General features: G+C 41.0%; 1 protein-coding gene and 1 long non-coding RNA gene across 3 annotated transcripts in view; one reads left to right on the top strand and one right to left on the bottom strand.

Annotated features, from left to right (window-relative positions):
- cdh13 (cadherin 13, H-cadherin (heart)) overlaps positions 1 to 4,068 on the bottom strand; it is a 358,407-nt gene extending 354,339 nt beyond the window's left edge. The window contains exon 1 of one of the 2 annotated variants that reach the window (XM_034879249.1): positions 3,762 to 4,068. In XM_034879249.1, the coding sequence (XP_034735140.1) occupies positions 3,762 to 3,806 (45 nt within the window). In that variant the 5' untranslated portion in view covers positions 3,807 to 4,068. The remainder of the gene's footprint in view (positions 1 to 3,761) is intronic. The other variant, XM_034879248.1, reaches the window with a different exon arrangement.
- Positions 4,069 to 11,247: 7,179 nt separating this feature from the next.
- On the top strand, positions 11,248 to 24,692 carry LOC117948473. Its single transcript, XR_004657452.1, has 3 exons — positions 11,248 to 11,257; positions 19,776 to 19,789; positions 24,586 to 24,692. It is a non-coding gene; the product is annotated as an uncharacterized LOC117948473 (long non-coding RNA).
- The last annotated feature ends 321 nt before the right edge of the window (positions 24,693 to 25,013 follow it).

The raw sequence follows: 25,013 nt of genomic DNA, 5'->3' as shown, positions 1-25,013 counted from the left end.
GAAAAAATAATCGGAACGCTGCTTTCTCACTTTCAACTCTCCCAAGCGCGGAATATATTCTATGAGCTGAACCCACCCAGCAGCAGTGTTATGTGTGTAAAAATGTGTGTGTAACAAAGCCACCAAGATAACTGACAAACATAATCTTTGAGAAATTGTGTTTTTCAATTATAAAAGGATGGCTCTGAATTTAGTCCTCAAATCAATTTCTGCACTTTTAGCTTTTTCATATCATAAAATATGTGGGGCTATGCAAACAATACCTCCCCGTGAAACATTACAAAATGTACCCATTATTTTTTCAAGTTGGTTTTTCCAGATAAAAGTATCGAACCGCATGTTAAGATGTGCCAGAATACAGAAAATCCTAGAAATAAAATCTTCTAGGGTAGGACCCTCAGAGCCTTTGTGTTCCCATCCCTCACCTATGTGCACACTGCACATCCTTCATTATCCTCTGCAGAGGGTGACACATAATCCCTGTATGACTGAACAATAACCCTATTGGTATATAGAAATAGAAATGGCTCAAAAGAGCACAGCATGACCCTTAATTGAGTGTGTGTGGATTCATATCTCACACCTGTTGCTGCTCTCCTTAAATAAAAAAATTATGGTAACTTACCACGAATGAAAGTGTCCTCTCTTTTTGATAATTCTATATCAATAAAGTGCCTCGAGGACCGAGTGAGGGTGAGAAAGAACAGAGGGGGGAGTCATACAGGATGAAATAATAAAGTGTGGGTGTGTGTCAGGCATGTCCGGGCGGGTATGTGCTTTTGTATGTGTCACCACCAAGGTCAGCCTTCTCTATAAGTAGCAGGACACCATGGAAACGCTTCATCTTCAGTACCACACTTGAACCCCCCCCCCCCTCCCCCAGAGACTGTGACCTCTCTCTATCTGTCTCTTTCTGTGCCTGCAGCGGCTTGAACAGGAACTTTAACAGTCCATTGCTCACTGCGCCCATAAACGTCCATGACAGCAAATCTTCCCCACAGACACGCCCAGGTGCCAGCCCAGAATTTAAACTGTGAGTATAAACTGTCATCCACCGTCTCCACTGGTGAGAGAGCGAGAGATAGGGACAAAGTCACAGAGAGAGAGAGATGGAGAGAGAGAGAGAGGTTAGAAGATGCAATGAGCATTTTGAGCAGAATAAATGGGTGATTAAAGGTTGATAATCACATTAATCATGGTAAAAGACGAGTTTTGTTGGGTGGGAGGACGTGATACAGAGCAAAAGCTAAAAGGGGGGAAGAGAAACAAATATACAACACAAACAAAGAGGGATCAATGTGGGAAAAGGAGGGAGAAAAGGGGAGAGAAATCCCTGCACCTGCAGCTCCCAGCTGTGCTGTGCTTATTCTGACTCATTGCTCCACAAGGAGAGACTGCTTAAAGTTTCATTTGGAAAACTGGGATTTATTGCCAAGGAGTGGCCTGCTACTGGCGTGCCTGCCCATGTTTGTGTGTGTGTGTGTGTGTGTGTGTGTGTGTGTGTGTGTGAGAGACACTGAGTGAGGGAGTGGTGGGAGGAAGGCAGGAGTGTATGGCAGCTTCTTGTGAAGAGGAACCTGGCTACCTACCTGAGCATCTATAAATAAGAGTAACCTTACAGCGGAGAAGGCACTTACAAGTTCTGTGTGAGTCAGGTGGAATAAGTGTGTGTTCACATGTTGCACACATGTGTTTGTGTGTGTGTGTGTGTGTGTTTCTGAACAAGCTGGACAGCTGGGCGTTGGATCACTAGAGGGGAAAACATATGAAAAACGTTTTCAGTGGTTTGCATTAATGTGCTTCAGTCACTTTATGGGTCCATTTACGTTTGAAGGGATTTTAAATGTTACAGCGGTGGTTTCTGGTGGGACAGCCAAGAGGATAGAGACTCCCCCCCATGGAGCTGGGTCAGCCTGTAAATCTGCCCGCCAGAAGTACAAGCCAGAGGACAGCCAGCACCATACATCTCACCTGCTACAGATTTGGCATAGAGTGGGAGTGAGTGTGTGTCTTTGGTTGAACTTCCAAGTGGAAACACAGAATCCCTATTACCAATCTCTTCAGTTAGCGAATCTACTCAATGCAATGTCTTCCCAGCGTGTGCGTGTGCATGTGAGTGTGTGTGTGCGTGTGTGTGTGTGTGTATAGGGTAGGCGGAGTTTGTATGCACACCTGTGTTCAAGAGGGTGCAGGTCCTAATCAATAAAATAGAGTTAAATAATTACTTTGTCTGCACTATACCCTGAATCATAATCGCCTCAGATCAAAAGATCGAACTACAACGTGGGAATGAGCCGGTGGCTTATCCAATTAAAAATGAATAATACACCGCAGAAAATGTGCACTAAGCGTATGCAGGTCAAACAGGAAATACCAAATGAGCCGTGCTGTCTGCTGTCTTTCAAAACATCATGAGGAGAGAGAAGAAAGAGGGGGAGAGAGCAAGAGAGAGAGAGAGAGAGACAGAGAGAGACAGAGAGAGAGAGAGAGAGAGAAAGAATAAGAGAAAAGAGAGAGAAGTAGCACAACACCACTCATTTTCCTGAATGAGACGTTTGCCTGCGTGCACGCTCCAGGTTTGGGAATACTCTCAGCTTGGTTATTTTAAAATGACCTGCTACTTTGCAGCGTACCAGGAGAGGTGCTACTGTCACTGGAGTAAGTACACAGGGATGACTGCAATGGTTATTCTCCACCAATCTTTATGCAAGGAATATTTAGTTTTTTTTCTGAATAAGGAGATCAAAAGGTCAAGGAAGAGGGAGGAGAGCAATCTCTACAGCTCCACTCGTCTCTGCTCAGGGGCACTTCAACAGGGCAGAGGAGCCAGAAAGTGAACAAAGGTGTTAGACCAGATGTCACAGGTGCCTTGGTTCTGTGTCCCTCTCCATTAAAATAGTCTTCTGAGACTTGACTGACACACACAGCTGTTCCACCTCTCTCTCTCTCTCTCTCTCTCTCTCTCTCTCTCTCTCTCTCTCTCTCTCTCTCTCTCTTTATATATAGGCTATATATTAAAGTCTGATCAAACGGGCGAGTGCCTCTATCACAGTGGGAATTAAGGCTTTATTAAATATCCCGAGAGAATCCACTTCTAACGAGAGCAGTAGACTGAATGATAACACAGCCAAGTTATTTCTCTGCCTCTCTGATATCCCCCACCCCCGGCCGCCTCGCTCTCTCTCTCTCTCTCTTTTCCCCTTCTCTCCTCCATCCTCCTGTTTGCTTCCCACACACACAAAGAAATGCTCAACTTGGTGGCTGAGCGGAATATAGATGCGACTGGAGACAAGAGCTGGAGCGGTAATTTGCACATAGACATAGGATCCACCTCTCTCTCTCGGTCCCCTCTCATCCATCCTCTGGTCCTCTCTCCCCCCATTCTCTCTCATAGCCCGACGACATATTCTTCTGACCTAAAGGCATTCCTAAAGTGCGCGACCGCTTCTGCAGCTCGCCAGACCCCGAGACCCCAAACTCGGTGCCACTACGGATGCCAGCCATGCGCACTAGCGGCGCCGAACGGGGGGAAACTTGCTCTGGCACGGCACGGACGGGTCTGGCTGTGCATGCAGGTGATTATGTTGGCTGTGCAGACTCGGAACAAACTTGACAAGCTATTTGCGCAAAGAACACAAGAGTAGCCCGAACGAGACCACACGGATGCCCCCCACAAATACAAAAAAGAGCTGTCCACCTCAGTCAGATTGCCCCCCCACCCAAGTCCAACACACTCACACAGCTCTCCTGTCCTGTCTTACCTGGGGGATGAGGAAAGCCAAGAGTATGCGGACTCCAATCTCCATGGCCGGTTTTAATTTCTCGCGGTGTGGAAACAAACAGATTCAAGACAGGGTGATGTAGACTGGGTCAGCTCTGCTCATAATTCCACAGTCCAAGCGCCGGGAGAGAGAGAGAGAGAGAGAGAGAGAGAGAGTGAGAGTGAGAGACACACACAGAGAGAGAGAGAGAGATAGAGAGGGAAGCCTTTCGCTGCGAGCCGCCAGCTGCCAACTTCCCCCAAATACAACTGCAGTGTGATCAGCAAAGCGTTGGATAGTGAAGGCGAGACCACAACCAATAGGTTTATGAGGAGGACGGGGGGCGCGGAGGAGGTGAGACAGAGGGAGAGGGGAGTGGAGGAGGAGGGGGGGGGGGGAATCTATATAAGTAGGGGCACAGCATCACTCATTCTTTTGTAAATTTAGGCAGTCAATTTTTTTTTTTTTTTGCGTAGTTATGAATGGTCTGCAGGTGCGGGATTCGATCAGTGACATCACACGTGACCACCCCAGTCAGAGAGCTTTATAGCCCTTAATCCCGCATCTACTATCAGTCCCCTTTTTAAGGTGAGTTACGGCTCCTATCGTCTAACATCCAGTGCAAGCGCGAGGACGCCGCTCGGGAAGCTTCTATTATGCATCTTCTTCTTGTGTAGCCTGTGAGCGCTCTGACACAGCAGCGGCGATGCCTGCGGGGCACCACGGGAAAAAGGAACTTCAGTAACGAGACATTTTTGGGTTGCGTAACATTACAATAAAACTAGTGTATAGGTTTCAAAAGAGCATTGCTTTATAGACTCGGTGTGGACAAGACCACAGGATTCAAACAGGGATTTGTATTTGTCATCTCGATCACCATTTTTCCTTCCTCCCAGCTTTACATGAATTGTTAATTTATGTGGGTAATTTTATTATTTATATTATTATTTATCAGAATCTCTCTCTCTCTCTCTCTCTCTCTCTCTCTCTCTCTCTCTCTCTCTCTCTCTCTCTCTCTCTCTCTCTCTCTCTCTCTCTCTCTCTCTCTCTCTCTCTCTCTCTCTCTCTCTCTCTCTCTCTCTCTCTCTCTCTCTCTCTCTATCTCTCTCTCTCTCTCTCTATCTCTCTCTATGTATGGATGCAACTAACGATTATTTTCATTCTCAATTAGTCTCCCAAGTACATGCTCGATTCATTGATTAGTTATTTGATCTGTAAATTGTCACACATTTTAAGTATTATTTTAGATTTCAGTGCTTGAAAATGTGGGTTTATAAAACAGTGAACGATGTCTATTATTATTTTTACTAGAGCACAACTTGCATAAAAAATGTTAAGCAACAGCCAAAAAACAACAACAAAGAGTTAGTGTGCTATGATAAAAGACAAAGAAACACAGTGAATATTCACATTTTAGAAGCTGAAGCCAGTGAGGTTTTAGGCTTTTTTGCTCAACAGGTTCCTAAATGGTTAATCCTTTACCAAAAGTTGCTAATTAGTTGTCTGTCAATCAACGGATGATGAAATTTCAGCTGCAATACAATCCAGGTTTAACTGTTCAGTGTTTTAATACAACAAAACTCTACAAGTTGGAAATTTAGGTAATAACAGAGAGCATTGATGAGCTCTTATAAAAGGATAAATCTTGTGCTAGTCTATATTTCCTTACTGTCAAGCCCAAAGCCAATGAATCCATCCCAATAACACTTAGCAAAAGTCTAACATACTGTAATTTCTACTTCTGTGGCATAAACCTCCACTGTTAACCAAAAACTGATAGTGATGAACGTGCACACTGTAGTTTATTCCGAGTCGATCCCACATACACTACCCTGCTTTTTATAAGTATTCACTTGTCTCCCGTCAGCCATGCAACTTTTTTCTGTCTCCAGAATTTAAACTGCAAGAACCTTTTGTAACTTTTCACTTTTTCTGGGCTTTTGATGTTTTTTGCAACAAAAAAAGGGTCACATTTTTACCCGAGGACAACAGGAAGGCTAAACACTAAATCCAAACACTAATCCCCATCAAATGAATGAAAACTCCAATACCCAACAGTTTTTGCAAAATACCCTTTTTGAAAAATGTATACATAATCAGGACTTGATCTTCAGGCTACAAACACATGGGCTTGTGGCTAAGAGCAGCAGTCAGTCTTGAGAAGTTGTAATGAGTTATGAGACAGATGAACAGATGTTGGTTTGGTATTTTAGAGCACAGCATGCCCCTTGCTCAGGTGTCCTTTACTCAATAGATCACCGAGCTTCCTCTTGGAAATAATCAATTAACCACCGTATCATTATTTATTATTGGAGGATAGCTCATATGAATTTAATCCTGTGGCTGATTAAAGCCCTGATGGCAACATATTACAGCATGTATTCAGTAGATTGATTTTAGTCTGCCTTTTTATGGTTTTCATCAAATCAGTCAAGTCAGTAGAGTATTTGAACTATTTCATTGTTGCATTATTTGTTAAAAAGGTTGATGTAAAGCCAAACAAAAGTTTTCTCACGCTGTTTTGAGCATGGCTAATCAGAGTTTGAGTACATTGTCATTAAGACGACTCTCAGAGAATGTCAGCATTTTATTCAGTTTTGATCCTTGCGTTTTAATACAGTAATATAAAAAAGTAAATGGCGTGGTAAATGATGGTCAAGGTTTAGACATCAGCCCATAAAGACACCACCAGCGTGTTAGTCAACGAGCACACAAACTTTTTCTCATTCTGGGCCTAAAGGTCAGATGTCTATTAAAAGGAACCCATAAGTCTTTCTAAGGAGGCAGAGTTGTCAAAGAGCACACTTAATCTTCATGCAAAGTACCCTTAACCTCCAACACAAATCATACAGAATGAAACAGACGAATGAGTCTGCTGTGCAGAGGAAGAGCAAAGGAATGCAGAGATAATAGAAACATTCAGAGCTTCTTCTCCCTTTCTCACCTCTCGATTCCATCTTTCTGTCCGTTTCCCACACGTAGAAACTCGTTCATAAGGGTGTATATAGTGCGGTGATAGATTTTTGCATATATCCATCTTGAGTAGGGGGAAAGAAAAAGGTTAGCTTTAGACAACAGTCAGGTTGGGGGGGTGTCTCAGTGTATCTCTTAGTGCCTTTCCTTTCTCAATGGATGTGAAAAATGAGGGTGGGAATTGTTGTGACGCCTGAGGAATTGCTTTTCCTACACTGTGTTTCTGCTGTATTCATTTATCAGTAAAGTAAAGACATTGGGAACAGATCACCGCTGACTGCCTGTTTCAAAGCACACAAGGTCAGCTGTAGAGGAACGGGTGCACTCGGATAGAAAGGAAGATGAGTCAAATAATCAATTAAAATCACGTGTGTGGATGAAGAATAGAATGTCAAGCAGTTTCCAACATGCACTGTCTGATATTTCTTGATTTTTGGGACTCAGGAAAAAAAGACATTTGGAGTTTGAAAGCCATGGCTGACTAGAAACAACAAAACATGACTGATATGTCTGTTCTGTGGCACAGGAAGAGACTGACTCCATCAGTTTGACAGCTTTATGGCTCAACCTAACTAGCCGCAAATGCTCATGACTTAGTTTTGTAAACATAAATAAATAATAGAGGGCATCTTAGTTGCTTTTTTTTCTGGAAATTGGCTAATTTTGATGCTCTTCTTCAGTGACTGACTCTGGCCGGTGAAAAACAGGAAAATGGCACCAGCTGTTTTCTAGCATATGGGCGGCCTGTATGGCACTGCATCACATTTTCTATATGCAAAGGCTACTTTAGAGGGCACTGCGTCACATTTTATCAAAAATTCTTTATTAATAAAATAGCACATTACATGAAAGGGTACGCACTCCTAAATGGGCATGGCCTTGTTTGAAAATGTAGTGAATGTTCTGTTGATGGATGAAAAGTTATGCTTGTATAATTCATTAATATTTTCTTATGCTGGGGCATTCTCCTAGTGTACCTGGTACAGTGTGTGCCCCATGTACCGGGGCTAAGTCCTTACCGCAACAGCCACAGGTTCAATTCCAACCTGTAGCCCTTGCTGCATGTTGTCCCCCTCTTTCTCCCATTTTCCTGCCTCTATCTGTCCTGTCAAAAAAAGGCAATAAAAGCCCCAAAAATAGATTATTTTTCCAACTTTAGACTAATTTATTAGCCTGAGCTAAACGCTAGCTATCAGTAAACAGAGGGCTTGTGTCTGGTGTGTGCGCCAGCGTCAATGCGTTTGTGTGTCGGCCCGCCCCCCACATTTACAACATGCTCGAATCATCTCCACAATGAAGTTAAGTTCTGTTTGTTTTTCAACAGCATTTTTTTTACAAAGAAAACAGAAATGTTCTAACTTTGGCTATTCATTTGTTTTACTTAGGTACAGTATTTAATAATTTGCATAGTTAATACTGGTCTTTAGTTTTCAGTTTATACAGGTTTTTAAAATTGTATTTAATAAAAATCTATTTTTCACAAAATACCCCCCCAATAAAAAGGAAAAAAAGAATCAAGGCTTGTATCAAGTTGTGGGTCAAAAATCTTGAACAGAATCATGGGTTTGGTGTCCAGCCCTAATATACTGTATATATTTATATATTTTCTTAAAATTCATTAAATAATTTAAATCTACACTTTTGTATCGAATAAAAATGCTCCATGGAATTCTTATTAGCTATATCAATACATTTCATCATAATAAGTTTGTAAAAATTAAGTAATGAAAGTGTATTTTTATTTATGCTATTGTTGCTATTGACAGGGCACTACAATACAAAATTCCAGAAAGTTGGGAGACCCTCAAATTAAATTTAAAAAAAGAATGGCCAAAATTAATGCAGCAGAGGCTATAATATCCTGAATTTTAATCCCTATAGAATAAGCTCCAAAAATATTCTACAAACATCCTACATTTCCCATAATGCACCCTTATTAGCATCTTTCATTAAAGGTCACCTCCCAAATGCCCACACTTAAATTACAACTCAACGTACCAGTTTGAAACACAGGTGTTTAAAAAAGTCCACAAGCCCGGCCAAGATAACCCTGGTTGCATCACTGTGACAACATCAGGGTTCCTTTTTTAGACTTTGGAAAGCTCCATCCAGAACAGCAGAAGTCATTATACATATGTTTCAGTAGTAGAACTGTACAGAACGTAGGCCTGCTGCATACTGTACACATTCCTATTACAGCCTTTACACAAGACAAACTCTCTATGGTCCTGAAACCTTGAACTGTACCACAATATAACCATGTATACATGGTTCCAATTATTCAGATTCATTAGGCCAATCATCCGTAACAACAACACGAACACACAAGGGAGATGGGATAGCAATTAGCGCCATTTATCTGATTTAGGCCACAAAACCTGTACACACACACACACACACACACACACACACACACATGCACACGCACACGGTATTATTTCAAAGAAGAATGCACTATTCAGAAATGTCTAGCATGTAAATTGGACCAGCTATCTCATTAGTGTTTAAGTGTGTGCCACTGGTCACAACACATTGTGTGTTTTGGCTCACCCTCCCTGAGAAATACAGCCACCAGATGGGGTAATAGTGTTCATACCAGAGTGACTAGTCTTTCATCTGGAACATCTGACTTCAACTGAAAGGCAAATAGGCAGAAAGAGAGGGGAAAAAAACTAACAGCATTCTACCCTCTTCTTTAGGGCAGAGAGGGTCCTCTCCTTTTTTCTGAAACAACCTCTACAAGTGGAAGCACAGTAAAGAGCCCCAGGCCTGAGCCATGTTGTGCCTCCAGAGGCCTATAGACCGGGAACCCAAACTGCACATATGAGGATATTCCTTGTGTTACTCCCACATGAATGTGTTCTTTTTTTCTTCCACTCTGTCTCCCTTCACACGCAACAGACGTGACAGACAGAGGCAGCCACCATGTTTCCTGAGAGAAAGACGACTGGATCACTGCACCTGACATCCAGATGCCACACAACAATTCATTTTGCCTGGGGAAAACAAGGGGTTGAAACTGCAAGCTTTTAACCGTAAGCAACTCAACAAACATAAGATTCCATGTACTCTGTAACATCTGGGGGGGGGGCAACTAAAATAACACTCATGTTCAATGAGACAAATGTAAAATATTTATATAATAATAATAATAATATCATAACAATATCACGTTAATGTCTTTTTTTTGTGTGTTGACTACGGATTTTAAAGTATTGTATTTCAATAGGAAGCCTATTTCGTGATAACAGCACGATTACAGTAGCGAGTAGTAGTGTCAAAAAACACAGGACTTTCACCCCGGAGACCGGGGATCGCGTCCCAGCGCGAGTTGTTGTCACTGTCCCGTGTGTGGCGATTTCCCCGTTGTTGCATCACCCAGAGCAGCACAGTGTCATGGCAGTTTGTGAAATGGTCCCGTTTGAAAATCATGACAAATTGAAAACCCATAGCCGATAAAGAGACAGTGAGAGTGAACACTGTAAAATACATGGTAAGTATTACTTCTGTAAAGGAAATATCTAGAAACATGCAACAGGCGTCAATTAAAAAATTCAAAACATAATGGAATATAAAGCAGTTAGGCTGACAGGCCTTCTGTAATGCTTTCAAATATTTATTCTCCTTTGGATGAACTCTTCTCATTTAATGGCATCCCCGCTGAGTTAACACACATGTAGACATGTTTAATAATAATTTTAATTTGTAATGCACCTTATATTTACACAAATCCCAAAGTGCTACATGATAAAACAGGTAAGTGCTAAAAATTAAAGTAATTTTTGACCCTGACCAGGGCTGTTTGTATGCTCTGGCCAAGGTGGAAACCAGACTGAAGTTTTTGAAAAAGGTTGTTTTGTTTCAGATGGTCCTGAAGCAATGCGGCAACTACTTTTTCCAGCACCTTGGAAAGGAATGGAAGGAGGGAGATGGGCCTGTAGTTGTCAGAGACCTTTGGGCCTAGGGTGAGTTTTTTGAGAAGTGGCCTAATGACAGCTGTTTCAGTATTGGTGGAACATGGCCACCCTGAAGGCCATTAGGCCAGTGGTTAATGACCATTGTGATGAGGGGACGTATGGCGACTGGACTGTGGGTCGGCAACCGGGACAGGCAGTGTGGAGAAACTGGATAGCAGGGAGAGGATGGTGTGATGAAATTGTTGCACCTCTCTTCTGTGGCTTCTGAATGAGATTGAGTTGGCTGTTTGAGTATGTTGTACACGGTAGAGAAAAGTTGCTTGGAGGGCTTCTATTCCAACATTATCAACAACAGGGCTGTTGTTGATAATGTTGGAATAGAACTGTAAACGTGCATCTCTCGAGGACCTTGCATAGGACTTCTGATGTTCTTGGTAGGCCTGCCTATGAACAGTGAGTCCTGAGGCCTTGAGGCGCCGCTCAGGGAAACCTAGCTATTTTCATTTGCCGGAGTTTGTAGGTGTACCAGGGGACTAACTGTAAGAAGCTGAGCGTTCTAGTTAAGACAGGGGCGTGGAGATCTAGGAGACTGCTCAGAGATTGGTTGTAGAAGTCAACAGACTCAGTCAGACTGAGTAGAAATCAACAGAAGGGAGATGTTAGAAGTCAATAGTCAAGGTGTCCGGGTTGATATTATTCAGGTCCCTTTAGTAGATGTGACGCTTGTCTTTGAAGGAGTAACAACTCCATTGAGATGGCCTTGTGGTCAGACACAGCCAGATCATCCAGTGTAGGCAGGTAGCTGTTATCAGGGGGACAGACTTCATGAAGTGCTGAGTAAACCCCTGGCTGGTTCCATGTTTCTGTCAGGCACATGAAGTCTAATCCCTTGTCCATGATGTAGTCTTGTAGGAAGGATGCTTTATTTGTGAGGGATTGTGTATTGAATGGTTCTTGTTTGAGTGTTGATGCTGTGGTGAATCTCTGTAGAGGCCGTCGTACACTGGAATCCACTCCACATGTTCTCCCATGCTGCTCAAATGAGCGTGCAGAGATCTTGGGGGGCTTCCCATGCTGCTCAACTGAGCGTGCAGAGATCTCGCATCGTTTTTCTTGTTGCTAGCACCGAGAGCGACACTGCTCTGATGACGCGGCAGACATGCCACCATGGTCCAGATGGATGGAATGTTTGAAGCAGGCTGGCCACGCTGATGGTAAACAAACTTTCAACGGGAACTTCTGTGGATGTAACATGGCTGGCGCTGAAGTCCAAGTTCTCTGATGGTTGCAATGCACGTTGGAATGGAGCAGTTGTTGAGAGTTAGCAGCTGTGGGATAGAGTACTTGAGCTGCATGCCGGTCACCGAAAGTATTAGCCTGGAGCTAGCAGTGGAACAACGAAGAAATCTGAGTGTTCACCATTGACAGCGGGAGGTGACCAGCAATCCACTGATGCTGGAGATGTCAGTAGGTGAGAAAAGCCTTCAATTTTGTAACAATCCGTGGAAAGAATTCAAGAGAAATACTATTCAGACCAAGAAAAAAGCGGTGGAGAAGAGGAAAAGATGCAGCGAAAAACAAGCGCCACCGTCCTCTACCTCGCCTCAGCATATACCAATATAATGGACACATTCCCCCCTCCGTTGTGTGTTTTGTTTGTAGAAGTAGCCTCTTTAAATGCACCTGATCACATCAATGATAAATGCATTTTAATTCATTTATAAGCCGCTTGGACTTTAATAGCTCATTTGCGTTTCAGCAGGATTTCTGCTCATGTTCAAAAACACATTCCACACATCAATGTTTTCTGCATTTTAAATCAAACTTTGTTTAAAAAAGCGATTGAGGAAAAAGCACCTACATGTTAGATGGTGGTGGGGACATGTCCCCAGACTCCCCGGTATGATAAATGACACCTACGGATCTTTAGCATAACTAAATTCAAATTCAAAACAATGATGCAGTGCAAAGGACAGAAATAACTAGACTAACCCATAGAGTGGAACTTTCTACTGCAAATACATATTGAAAGGTTTTTATGAACATAATTGGAACAAGCTCTAACTGACAACATATCTTATTGGTTTTCCCTAACAAATCTGCCAGTAGCATTAAAATGAATAGATGGACATTTTATTTATATTTTATATAAATAAAATATCCTCTTCTTGCATAATTTTTACATTTAGGCACATAAAACATGATAGTAATGTCGTTCGTTTCGCAGGGATTTGACCTGATGATGGTGCCAGATGAAATGTTGGGTATTATGATTAACCATTAACCATAACCAACCATTGGGAAACTGCACAGAGCCCAGACCTCAATCCCATCCGACACCTTAAGGGTGATTGGAAGTGAAGACTGAGAGCCAGGCTTCGTTGCTCAACATCTGTGGCCAGCCTCACTGATGCTCTAGTGAGGCTCTTTTCCAAAGAATGGAGGCTGTTGCATTAGCAGATAAAGGCCAATGCTTTTGGAATAAGATTTGATCAAATGAGTGTACTGTTCAAGTGTCTGGATACATCTGCCATATTAGTAACTGGCTATGTACAGGATGCTCATGTGGTGAAACAAGAATATTTGGCCAGTCTCTAATAACCAAACCTGTTCATGTATAATTATGTTTGTCTCTTCTAGGAACCTCTTTTTGCAGGTTGGAGGGTCAGCTAGAGGGAGAGATAGGCTGAACTAGGCTTTAGCATTTGTGTTTTAGGCGCCTGCAAAATCCTTGCTTACCTTAAAGGTTCAGCTAAACTAACCGCATCCAGCGAGATTAAATACACCTTGACAAAGACAGGAACTTCAGGGAGTGGGAAGGGCACCGCACAATAAAACATTTGTGGTTAAACACATTTATAGAGGTTTACTCCTAGACACAGCAGGCTGGGGTTCGGCTGCGACCTGAGGCCCTTTGCTGCATGTCATTCCCCTTCTCTCTCCCCTTTCACTTCTTCAGCTGTCCGGTCAATAAAGGCCTAAAATGCCCAAACTATAATCTTAAAAAAACTGGACTGCTTAATTGTCTCCTCAATTTTGTGTTCAAAAAGTGCTTCAGCGTTAGCGATCAAAATCTCCCGAATCTTCTTCACGTATTCTACAGCATGTGAAAAAAGTTGTGAGACTCCTACATTTTTCCTTAACAACGCTTACAAAAGTGTATGTGAGAAAGTTGAAAAGTGAAAACTTTCCTTTCCTTTTGTTAATATTACACATTACATGTTTATGTTACAGACGCATTATGTTCTACATGTGTTCAGGTTGCTATAATTTGGCATTGCTATCATAACACTACATCACTTACTATTCCGGGTTTGTTCATGTTAGCATGTATATTTACATTAAACCACATAATTAAATTAAAGCAAACACATAGTTTTAGTTATCTTTTCTGAATGTTGCATGTTTAAACAGTGTGTAATGGTGTTCTTACTCACAATTGTTTGGTCCTTTGTTCTGAAACCATGCAGGACATCTACTTGGGAGGGGCCGGCCCAGCATTGCCAGATTTAGATGCTGTTCATTGCTGACATCACTGGACCAAACCAAGTAGAGGGTTTTCTTTTCTGAAGCAATGTTTCTTTTGTTTATAAAATAATGTGTGAGGATTTCTTAACATGAAAACAGCCATTTAGTGATGAAAATGAGTCCAGGAATGTAGTTGAATTCCTTGGGTTAATTTAGGTTACTGTATGGTTTAATTTTCAATGTAATGGCAGGGGCTGTAGCAGCCTAGGTGTGAATTGAACACCGTATAGAAGTAATTTGGACAGCCATAGGGCACGTCCCATAAAACTTGAATTTCCTCCTTGAAGCCTTAGGCTCGTTCGAGATGAGCCAGGTCTTCGCAGAATCGATCACCGGCGATCGGCGCCCGTTGCATGCCGGTTAGATTTGTGTCCGACTTGATCCCGGGTTTTTTCTGACGTCATGCACACGTGGGCAACGGAAATCTTACAAGAGCAAGGCGGCCACAGTTCTGAGACGCAGGCGGCGCAGTTGTTTTTCACCAACTGCAAGAGCCAGTCGGGCACCCAGGCGGACCCAGAGCATGCTGGGAAACGCCGGCTTCTCAGCTGATGTAACACCTGATTGGTTTACAACATGATGACGTTTTATGTAAACATTTTATTGTTTTTGACTCGGAGGGATTTTAATTGTGATTTGTCTGATTTAAAGACTTATTCTGTACAGAACACATGTTGTGTGGCTGATAGTGATGTTTAGAAGTCAGAGAGACTAAATTTGATCAGATCACGGATCAAATACAGTGTGTTGTTTATTAAAATCAGCAACAGATCCCATGTAGAGCACTTTGTCATAATTAAAAAAACCGGAGACTGTGTACAAGCTGATATGTGGGTCTGATTATATTTTATTAAATTGGAATCGCACCACAGTGTTTTTGTCACTTCCTGTCCAACCTAAAGTTGGCTGGAATCGGCTGGAAACTGTCCGATTTTCCCGCGGCTTTTTGTCACCGCCCCCGCTGCTGCCGCCTGCTCTTGTCTAATTTACAGGCGAGGCACAGTTCATCTCGAACGAGCCTATTGACTTGCTCCTCTCTCGTGTCTTAGGCCCTCCCCCCAAAGAGGCCCGGGAAGTCATTGGAGGAGAGATGCAATGAGTGAATGTGTTTTAGAGGGATGACATGTCTTTACCTCTGAAGCATCACATGAATTTGTCAGCTGTTTGGGTGGAATTAGCTGCATGGCTTCCACAAATTCTGATCTCGAGCTACATTATTCCACAATGTAGATTACAATTTCATTAGTCACACACACAGTCAATATGCTATCAAAACTTAGGGCCATCCAGTACGGTTCTGATTGGTTTACAGAAAAACAAACAAGCCAGAGTGTTTGCCGCCTATCACAGAGTAAATAGATGGTGTGGCCAAACCATACTCACTGAAACAGCATTGTAGAGATAGCTCTGCCAATGCAGGACTGGGATTTCATTAACAAGGGATCTAATATTAGCTAAGATCTCAAATCAAAATGGAGTACTTTCCTTCCATTGCCACCTTGTGAAAAAGAATAATTCCATAAATGTTGTGCCACTGTGTGTAAGGACCCCATGTTGGGGATCCTGAGGCGTTCCCAGGCCAGGTTGGAGATATAATCCCTCCACCTTGTCTTGGGGGTACAGACATGTTCTCCACACTTCTCACACACAACATGTCTGAGTTGATCTGAACACACCATAAGTAGGTGAGTAAGCACATTACTCATGTTGCGTCAGTTGATTGATCATGTAGATATAGGCTATAATTAAACAGTTTTAAAAAGATTTTGAAGAACAGTGTATAGAGTTAGAATTAGAATGTCTGTGTTTCCATCACTCATAAATGAATTGTAGGCTGCTTGGAATCCACAATTTTGTGAGACAAATGGTAAAGGATCATTTCAATAATAAAAAATTAAAAAAAACATCCTCCTTAACAATCTGTCCCTTTTACTTTGGAAATTCCTGCTACGCTCCTGGATGACTAAGCTTCTCACCTAGGGAGACTTCAGCTCTCCTGAGAAACCCATTTCCACTGCTTGTACCAGCGATCTAGTTCTTTCGGTCCTGACTAGTACCTCGGTAATTTGCTGAACCTCAGGGTTGCAAATCCCAATTTAGAAAATGTTCTACTTTATCCCGATGTGAAAATGTTCACAGTAAATGATGTGTGAATGAGTGATTTTCACAGGGGAATAAAGGTTATCTCTGATTTGACCAGCCACTTACAGTGTTGATTTTTGCACTTTTGTACAACATTATTGAAGGCAAAGCCCCTTTTAAGTGATATCTGAAAGTGTTACAGCTGGACCAATCTTGTGTACAAGAAATTAAAGGAGCCTCAATCGCATATAAACTTTTCTCTTCATGTGGATGAACATTCTTTATGTCTCACACTACATCCTGAAATAAAACTACACTTTACTGAAGATATTCATAACAACCATTGATCCAGAAGCGGCCTTGGGAGCTGGAGCAGATGGTAAGTAGCCAACCAGTGACTGAGCACCGCCTTGTTGCGATAAACTATTGTTATAGTCCAGAATAAATTAAGTTTATCACCATAAAGCATTCCGAATGGGGTAGATAAATCAAGGCATTTTAGGATGATTAGGCTTTAGATTATAAAATCTCACTTACGTGCAGTTTTTATATGCATCGCCACAACTCTTTGTTTACTCTTTTGTTTATTATTATTACACATCAAACAGTCACACATCACAAACCAAACAATCACACACTTCAATCAAAGGATCCCCCCCCCCCATTTTCAAGTGCCCAAATAAGCACTCTGTGCTGCAGTCCGCACAGGAAAAGATGAAGAAAAGAAAAGAGATAAGTCAAGGGCTGTTTCCCGATCTTGTAACTGCATACTGCTGCTTGAATGTTGTGCACTGATATTTATTTCAATTTTTATTCTCACTCACATACACACACAGTCATACCTAGGATCTGATATGCATGTAAAACTAAGTAATCTCCACAGATTGAACCCTTACACTTTACATTAACATCCGAATCTTACACATAGATTCTCACATCAGCAAAGGTGACAGCTTTTAAATTGCCAACTTAATGCTCATTTTCAGGTTCATAATTGTATTTTGAGGTTGCACTAGCATATGTTTACATGTTTTAATTTTCAAAAGACACCATGTTTTTGTTGTACTGCACATTGCTGCAGCTCCTCGTTTCACCCTGTGTGTTGTGTTCTCTGTTTTACAGAGTGAAGCATCACACTTCTATCCCATCTTTGTTGGGAAACTAGGTAATGCTAGCTAGAAGCTAGCACTGCTAGCAGTTAGCCATCTCATTCTCAATTGCAAAACACTGCTAGAACACACACACACATTCACCCTAATCTACAAAAGAAATTGTGTAAAACTACTTACATGCCCCTCATTTGCAGGTATTCCACGCAAAGTGGGCTAATCCTGCTTTGTACTGACCAAAGTTGGAGAAACAGCTGATGCGGTATTAGCTAAAGTGGTTAGCACACACCAAATGTTTTGGTCGGTGACGTTGACGGCACTGCTGATTCTGACAAACTCACTTAGAGACTGAAGGCAAGATACATTCAGAAACCTGTGTCTCACTCAAAACAGCATGGATGTTTTTTTTCCAGGTTTGAATGCGTGTGTAAGCACCAGAGACACAAAATAACATCCCAAATCCCGGAAAAAGTGATTTTTTCATAATATGGCCACTGGCTATGACAGATTTTTCAATACATTTAACAAGTTTTCTAAACTCTTAACGCACCAACACACCTAAAACACACAATTGGCAAAACGGGTAACTTCATGCGCAAAATCACACATTGTAAATTAAACTCCAAAACAAATTTTCAAAATACAATAATACACTAAAACAACACACCATGTCTAACAAAACACTGCAAACATGTTTTAAAATCAAATAACTATTCAAAACACTAACACATGTTTTCTTCCAAAAGGAATATAAAGTCAATCATAACACAATGACAAAAAACACTTTCATCAGCTGACATTACAGTAACTGCATTATTTTAGATGTGTCAGGTATGCTCTTATACAATAGACAGTACATTGCATTGATCACAGATTGTGTTTTGCACATGCATTTTGTTTCTTTTGCTGCAGACATTGACCAGACAATGATTGACCATCTCAGAGTAGCTTTCTAGAACGTACATCCACATCACACCTGATATCTTCTCTGGCAAGGCATTGTGGGAATAATCTTTTTGCATGCCTTATCCACCCCTTGCAGTTTTCAGCTCTGATGTGATTGGTCGTGTAGACGATGGTCAAAAACCTTCCATCTCCAGGCTGAGAAAAACTCCTCAGTGCGGTTGAGGAAAGGAGAGAAAGGGGTAAGGAAATGGGACATCATCGTTGGAGGGCGTCAAACCAGGCTGTGATTGTATGGGAATGGTGGAATGCCACTTTGTCCCATGTGATGACATATATTGGCAAGTGGTCTCCCACCTGCCCCCTATCTACCTCTGGCACCAGTCTTTCGTGCAAGTATCATCCCATCTCGTGCAGGTCTTCCAAAAAACAGAAGAAGGCGGTCAGTGTTGTAGGGGCCAATCTCACATTTAGGCAGGAGTGCACCATTATTGGAGATTTCGGCGCACATGGTGGTGTTGGCTCCTTTCTGGCCCAGCACAGTAACTGTGGCCCTTTTGCCAATTATGTTTTTCTCCCAAGTTGAAGCCAGCCTCGTGAACATAGATAATTTCCTGTGGGACTTGATTGTCATCCAACTCCATGACTCTCTGAAAGTAATTAGACACAGTGTTTGTAACTGCTGTGCTGTACTGTATATCTACTGTGTGTTCTAATGTACTCCAGGTTCACAGAGTAGTTTACTGCAAAATGCACTGTGAATAGTACAGTAACGACTGTCCTGCATAACCTTACCTGTACGTAATGGTGATGGAGTTCTTTGATGCGCCCACTGTTCCTTTCGTAAGGAACTTTGTATAGTTGTTTCATTCGGACTCTGTGATATGAAATGGATATTATGCTGATTGCTGCAATGTTCCCAAAGACAAGGTTGTCCTCTACACTCTGGACTGAATGTTGCAATTGTAAAAAACTGCAAAATAGGTGTGTGTGTGTGTGTGTGTGTGTGTGTGTGTGTGTGTGTGTGTGTGTGTGTGTGTGTGTGTGTGTGTACAGTACACATTGCATTATTTTCTTGCACCATTTCAGTGATGGCCTGCTCTTGTTGTTGAGTGACAAGCCCTTCCCTTACACCTTGAAGAGGTTGTCCAACCATTCTGTAGAAAATGCCACCACAAGATGTTATTGGTTAGGTTCTTTTTCACTAGCCATTTTTGTATAGTACAATTAGTACGGTAACTGTAATATGATACATGATCGTGTGACATATACAGTAGAATAGAAACTTGAAGATATACCTGTTCTCCAGTCAAAATTACCTTATTACAGGTTTTTACATTTGCTATGAAAATTTCTATTCTAAAACAATTTTCCTAAACTCTTAACGCACCATCACACACATAACACACAACTGGCAAAACGGTTAACTTTACGCTCAAAATAACACATTGTAAACTAAACTCCAACACTAATTTTCAAAATACAATAATACAGTAACACAGTTCACTGTTTTGTTGTCTACCAAAACACTGTAAACATGTCTCAAAATCACATAATTCTTTCAAAACACTAACATCTCCACTCTTCCAACAGCAACATTTAGTCAAAGCCCAATGTCATAAAAAACACCAATAGGTGGTGTTACAAAACAGGATTATTTAACATATATAACAGAATTATTTGTGTAGGATGTGTCAGCTCTGCCGTTATACAATAGAGAATAGTATATTGTACTGACAATAGATTGTGTTTTACACTGCAGTTCTCTCTCTCAGATTAGTAAATGCATGCATTGGAATAAAATGCAGTGGATACATTTGTGTTTCAATTTACAATATGAACAGCTGTTCACTTGGACTTTAGCCTATAAGTTTAGAACGTGATGTTGTCTGTTTTGACACACAGTGTGAAAGCATTTGCAAATTTGTCATTACAAATCCATTGTTTTGGTCTTGGTTGAGCTTGTTTGTAAAAGATGGTCAACTATTTTAAATTTGTGTTACAGTTTTTTTTACAGTTGCTACGATACATTTCTCAAAACCTTTTCAAAACTCTTCCCACAGTTCTCCTAATCAACTTTCAGCTTGGCACAGGAATTGATATGACAGATTTTTCAATACTTTTAACAATTTTCCAAAACTATTAACACAGTTAGCACTACATCTGCATAAGTAAGCTATACTATTAAAACATTTCTTGTTGCTTTAACACATAATGCATACAATTAACACAAATTTGAAATGCTTAAACTCCTTTTACTCACAAGCTCAAACAAGACCGAAACAATAGATTTTTACAGCCATATTTACCAATGCTTTAACACTGTATGTCAGAACAGATAACACCATGTTCTAAACCTTACCTTACAAGCTAAAGTCAAAGTGAACAACTATTTATATTGTGAATTGAAACACAAACCTATTCCCTGTAATTTATTCCATTGCTAATGAGAAACAGCTTCTTGAAGTTATGCAATTGTTGAAACATCACAATGTGCGCCGCAATCTCCAACAAATGTGAGATTGGCCCCTACAACACCGACTGCCTTCTTCTGTTTTTAGAAGACATGCACAAAAGACTGGTGCCAGAGGTAGGTGCATAGGGAGGGTGTGAGACCACTTGCCAATGTATGTGATCACATGGGACAATGTGGCATTCCACCATTCCCGTACAGTCACAGCCTGTTTTGACGCCCATCCAACGATGATGTCCCATTTCCTTACCCCTTTCTCTCCTTTCCTTAACCCCATTGAGGAGTTTTTCTCAGCCTGGAGATTTGATGGAAGGTTTTTGACCATCGTCCACATGACCAAAGTCCCTTCTGGATGCAATGGATGCTGCATGCCAAGACATCACAGCTGAACACTGCCAGGGGTGGACAAGGCATGCAAAAGATTCTTCCCATAATGCCTTGCCAGAGTAAATATCAGGTGTGATCTGGATAAGAATATGTGGCCAAATGCAGAAGACTGAGCAGATTAGAAGATTTTTTTTTTTTTTTTTAACCGTTATTACGGTATTCTTTCTGTTTGTATATCTTGCATGTATGTCCTTTTGCAAATAAAGTCTTCACTGCAGCAATTCTGTCTCTGTCGTTTTTTTATTCATAAACTGTACATTCTATAAAGCTACTCTGAGATGGTCATTCATTTTTTGTATTGAATTTCTGCAGCAAAACAAACAAAATAAATGTGCAAAACACAATCTATGATCAATACAATTTACTGTCTATTGTGTAAGGGCATACCTGACACATCTAAAATAATGCAGTTTCTGTAATTTCAGCTGATGAGTGTTTTTTATCATTGTGTTATGATTGACTAAATGTTCCTGTTGGAAGAGAACACGTGTCAGTGTTTTGAATAATTTTTTGATTTTGAAACACAATCCACAAATCCACTCCTTGTCCCATAACACTAACAAAGGTTGACAGCTAACAAACACACTTTGTCACCCACAAAACAATGACATAATATACACTAACAACAGGTATCATTATACAATGTTATCTTATGTATAACAAGGACACCTCTCTACTGCAGTATATATGACTGGAACGAATCAGACATGATGCAGTACACTTCAATATACTGTATGTCTTTTACTTGCCCAAGTACAAATACAAATACAACAATTTGTATACACACCATCCATTGATACAGATACAATAGGAACGCTGATGTACGCGGTCTTAACATGCAGGTTCTCATCCACGTCACATCTTATGACATCTAGTGCAATACACCTAGGAAAGCATCTCCTGGCATGCCTGATCCATCCCTGGCAATTATTGTTGTTATTATGTGGATGGTGGCCATAAACCTTCCACCTCCATGAGAAAAGAAAATCCTCCACAGGGTTTAGGACTGGGAAGTAAGGAAGGGGAGAAAAAGTGACACCATTCTAAGATGAGCTGCAAACCACTCGGTGACTGCACGGGAGTGGTGAAATGTCACATTTTCCCATACAATTACAAATGCTGGCTGATTTCTTCTCTCTGCATCCCTTTTCACAACTAGCACAGCCCTTTCATAGAGATAATGCAAGAATGCATGGAGATGCTCAGTGTTATATTGCCCAATTAGTGTTTTTTGTAACAGCAGTCTATCAGTGGGCACCCCTCTGGCCCGGGACATCCACTGTGGCTCTCTTCCCAATCAAATTCCTCCCTCATCGCCGTGTTTTGGCAAAGTTGAAACCCGCCACATCCACACAGATGAAAATTTGGAGTGTTTGCCTGCCTTTAAACTCCATGTCTCTCTAATGTTTCTCTCAAAAGGCACAGTATACAACTGCTGCATCCTGACCTGATGTTTTTTCAGGACTCTAGAAATAGTTGTTATGCTTACACTGTGAATATTTTCTAAAGTAATGTCTGCCAAGACTCTGTTGCAAATCTCAGTGAGTTTTATGCTGTAGTTTCTGATGACCATATCAACAATGGCAGTTTCCTGCACATCATTGAACGTCCTACTGTACATCTCCCACCAGTGTGGGGTAGCCCTTGACTTCTAAACAGAGAAGCAAAAACAATTACACACAAGTGGGTTTGCAGGCTTTGTTCAATTTGCAGTACTTCTGTAATGTGCAACTCAGTCAGAGACCATGCAGAATACAAGTTACCTGCTGGTTTGCCGGGAAACTCTAACAATAGATGCCACTGTTGGGAGTTGCAGATTTGGCTGCACTCTCTGACCAGCCTCTCTCATTGAGACACCATGATTGATTACATGATCAATTACAGTAGCTCTAATCTCATCTAAGACTTCAGCTCTTGATCTTCCTCTTCTTCCACCATGCATACAAATTCTTCATCCCCCTCCCAGCCAATCTCCTTCCTCTTTCAGCTACTTCGCCATCTCTGGCTGAGTTGTTGTTTACAGCACAATACAAAACTATTCTAAAGTTGTCTCCTTTTGTAATGAAAGTGAACGAGTAACACCTGTGTAGGTGTTCAGCCATAATGAGAATCAGCTGTGGTTATTCCAATTGTCCAGTTGTTTACATAGATTTAATGTTTTGATTAAAAATATATTTCATTAGAATATTACGGTGAAATGTAGCAAATTGCTGTCTTATTCAGTTCTTTATTATGTTATGGGTTTAACTCAAGTTTAACAGTTATAAAAACAGTGTTTTAGCATGTGAAAAATTGGCCTTTAGGTACATAGAGTTTTGGCTGTTGTTGTGTCGAAGTGAGAAAAGAATGAATGTCATTTGAAAAATGTATTTGAAAATGAAAAGAATTTGAAAAAATAAATGCATTTTGTGCCAAAACAATGACAAATGATTCAGAGTTTAGCCCACATATACTTCGGTTGTGCTCACTGTGTGAAGAGTTTTGAAAAGTGACCTAAGTATTGAGAAATCCGTCCTAGCAACTGTAAAAACTGTAACTGTTTGCATTTTGTGTCAAAGCAACAACAAATATGTTAATTCTATAGCCTACACAGACAGATGTTGTGCTAACTGTGTTAAGAGTTTAGGAAGTTGTTAAAAGTATTTAAATAATTTTCATAGCAATTGTAAAAAAAACTGTGTGGATGCCACTGTTAGCAACTTAGGTTAAGGTGGACTCTTTGCCCAGGCCCCCTCATGGACAGGACATGATTTATCACATGATCCACCAGAGTAACCCTTATGTCATCTGATACACCTCTCCGCACTGGTCCTAATCTTTGTCCTCGTCCTCTTCCACATCCGACTCCTCTCTCTCTCTTTGTCGTCCTCTGACTCTGACTGCCATTGCCTCCATGCTTGCAAAGTTCTCAAAATGGCTTACCTGAGGCCTATTTGTAGTGTTAAGGCTCAGACCGATTGGTGTTTTTTTTCTCTGCATGTGTTTCCACGTGTGTATGTTAGTACCTACAATTGCCAGATTAGTTTTGCATTTTGAGTGTTTTTCCAATGATAACAGGAGATTTTGTTTTTAAACAAAATGTCTAATGTGTAGAAAATGTGTTTTGCAAAAGGGTGTTACAAAATTGCAAACAAAGTGCAACATTGACAATGTGTTAAAACTATGGTTACACTGTGTTTAAGGTATGCTAGCAAGAAGTCTAGGTATCGAGGCTTTGGTCTAAGCATTTGCTTTTACTGTGTAAGCAATGGGCGAAAGCTGTAAATAATGCATTCACAATGCTCCAGCAGCCAATATTTTTAAAACTTTTGTTACATATGTTTACGAGCATCATTTCTGAAGATTTTTGGTGACCACTTATTAACCTTCCATCTAGTGCCACCACTAACTAAAATTCACCATTAACCAACAAGTTAGTCCTTGACAATGTGTTGAAATCTTATATTTCCCAGTTATCCTGGTTCAATTTTGCCTCAACTTGGTTTCACAAAAGCAAAGGCACCTAAGTTACCATGGAGATTTATTCTGTGCAGCTAGCATGGTTCTGACGAGGCTACCAGCCAGGATTCTTAATTAATTATCACTATTATCCCAATTTATAAATTCTGCTTTTGTGAAATAGATCCATGTACAAGCACATCATCACTTGTTTTGTCCAAAAGTTTTTGAATTTGTAATTAACGTTGCAGCATATAGGAGGCTTTTTCCTTTTAGTTGTGTTCTTATCAATCAAGTCGTTGTCACTACCAAACAATGTACAGGTAATGAATGTGCTGGAGAAAGACACAAATGTAAAGGTTATTGATCTTTCTCCATCCTACTTATTCAGAACGATCTTCTGGAGTAATTTTTTACTTTCCAACCCTTGCTGCACTGGCCT

This window comes from Etheostoma cragini, chromosome 8 (genome assembly GCF_013103735.1).
Source record: "Etheostoma cragini isolate CJK2018 chromosome 8, CSU_Ecrag_1.0, whole genome shotgun sequence".
Classification (NCBI taxonomy): Eukaryota; Metazoa; Chordata; class Actinopteri; order Perciformes; family Percidae; genus Etheostoma; species Etheostoma cragini.
Note: the sequence above shows the minus strand (reverse complement) of the source record. Positions and strands in the feature narration are given on the sequence as shown.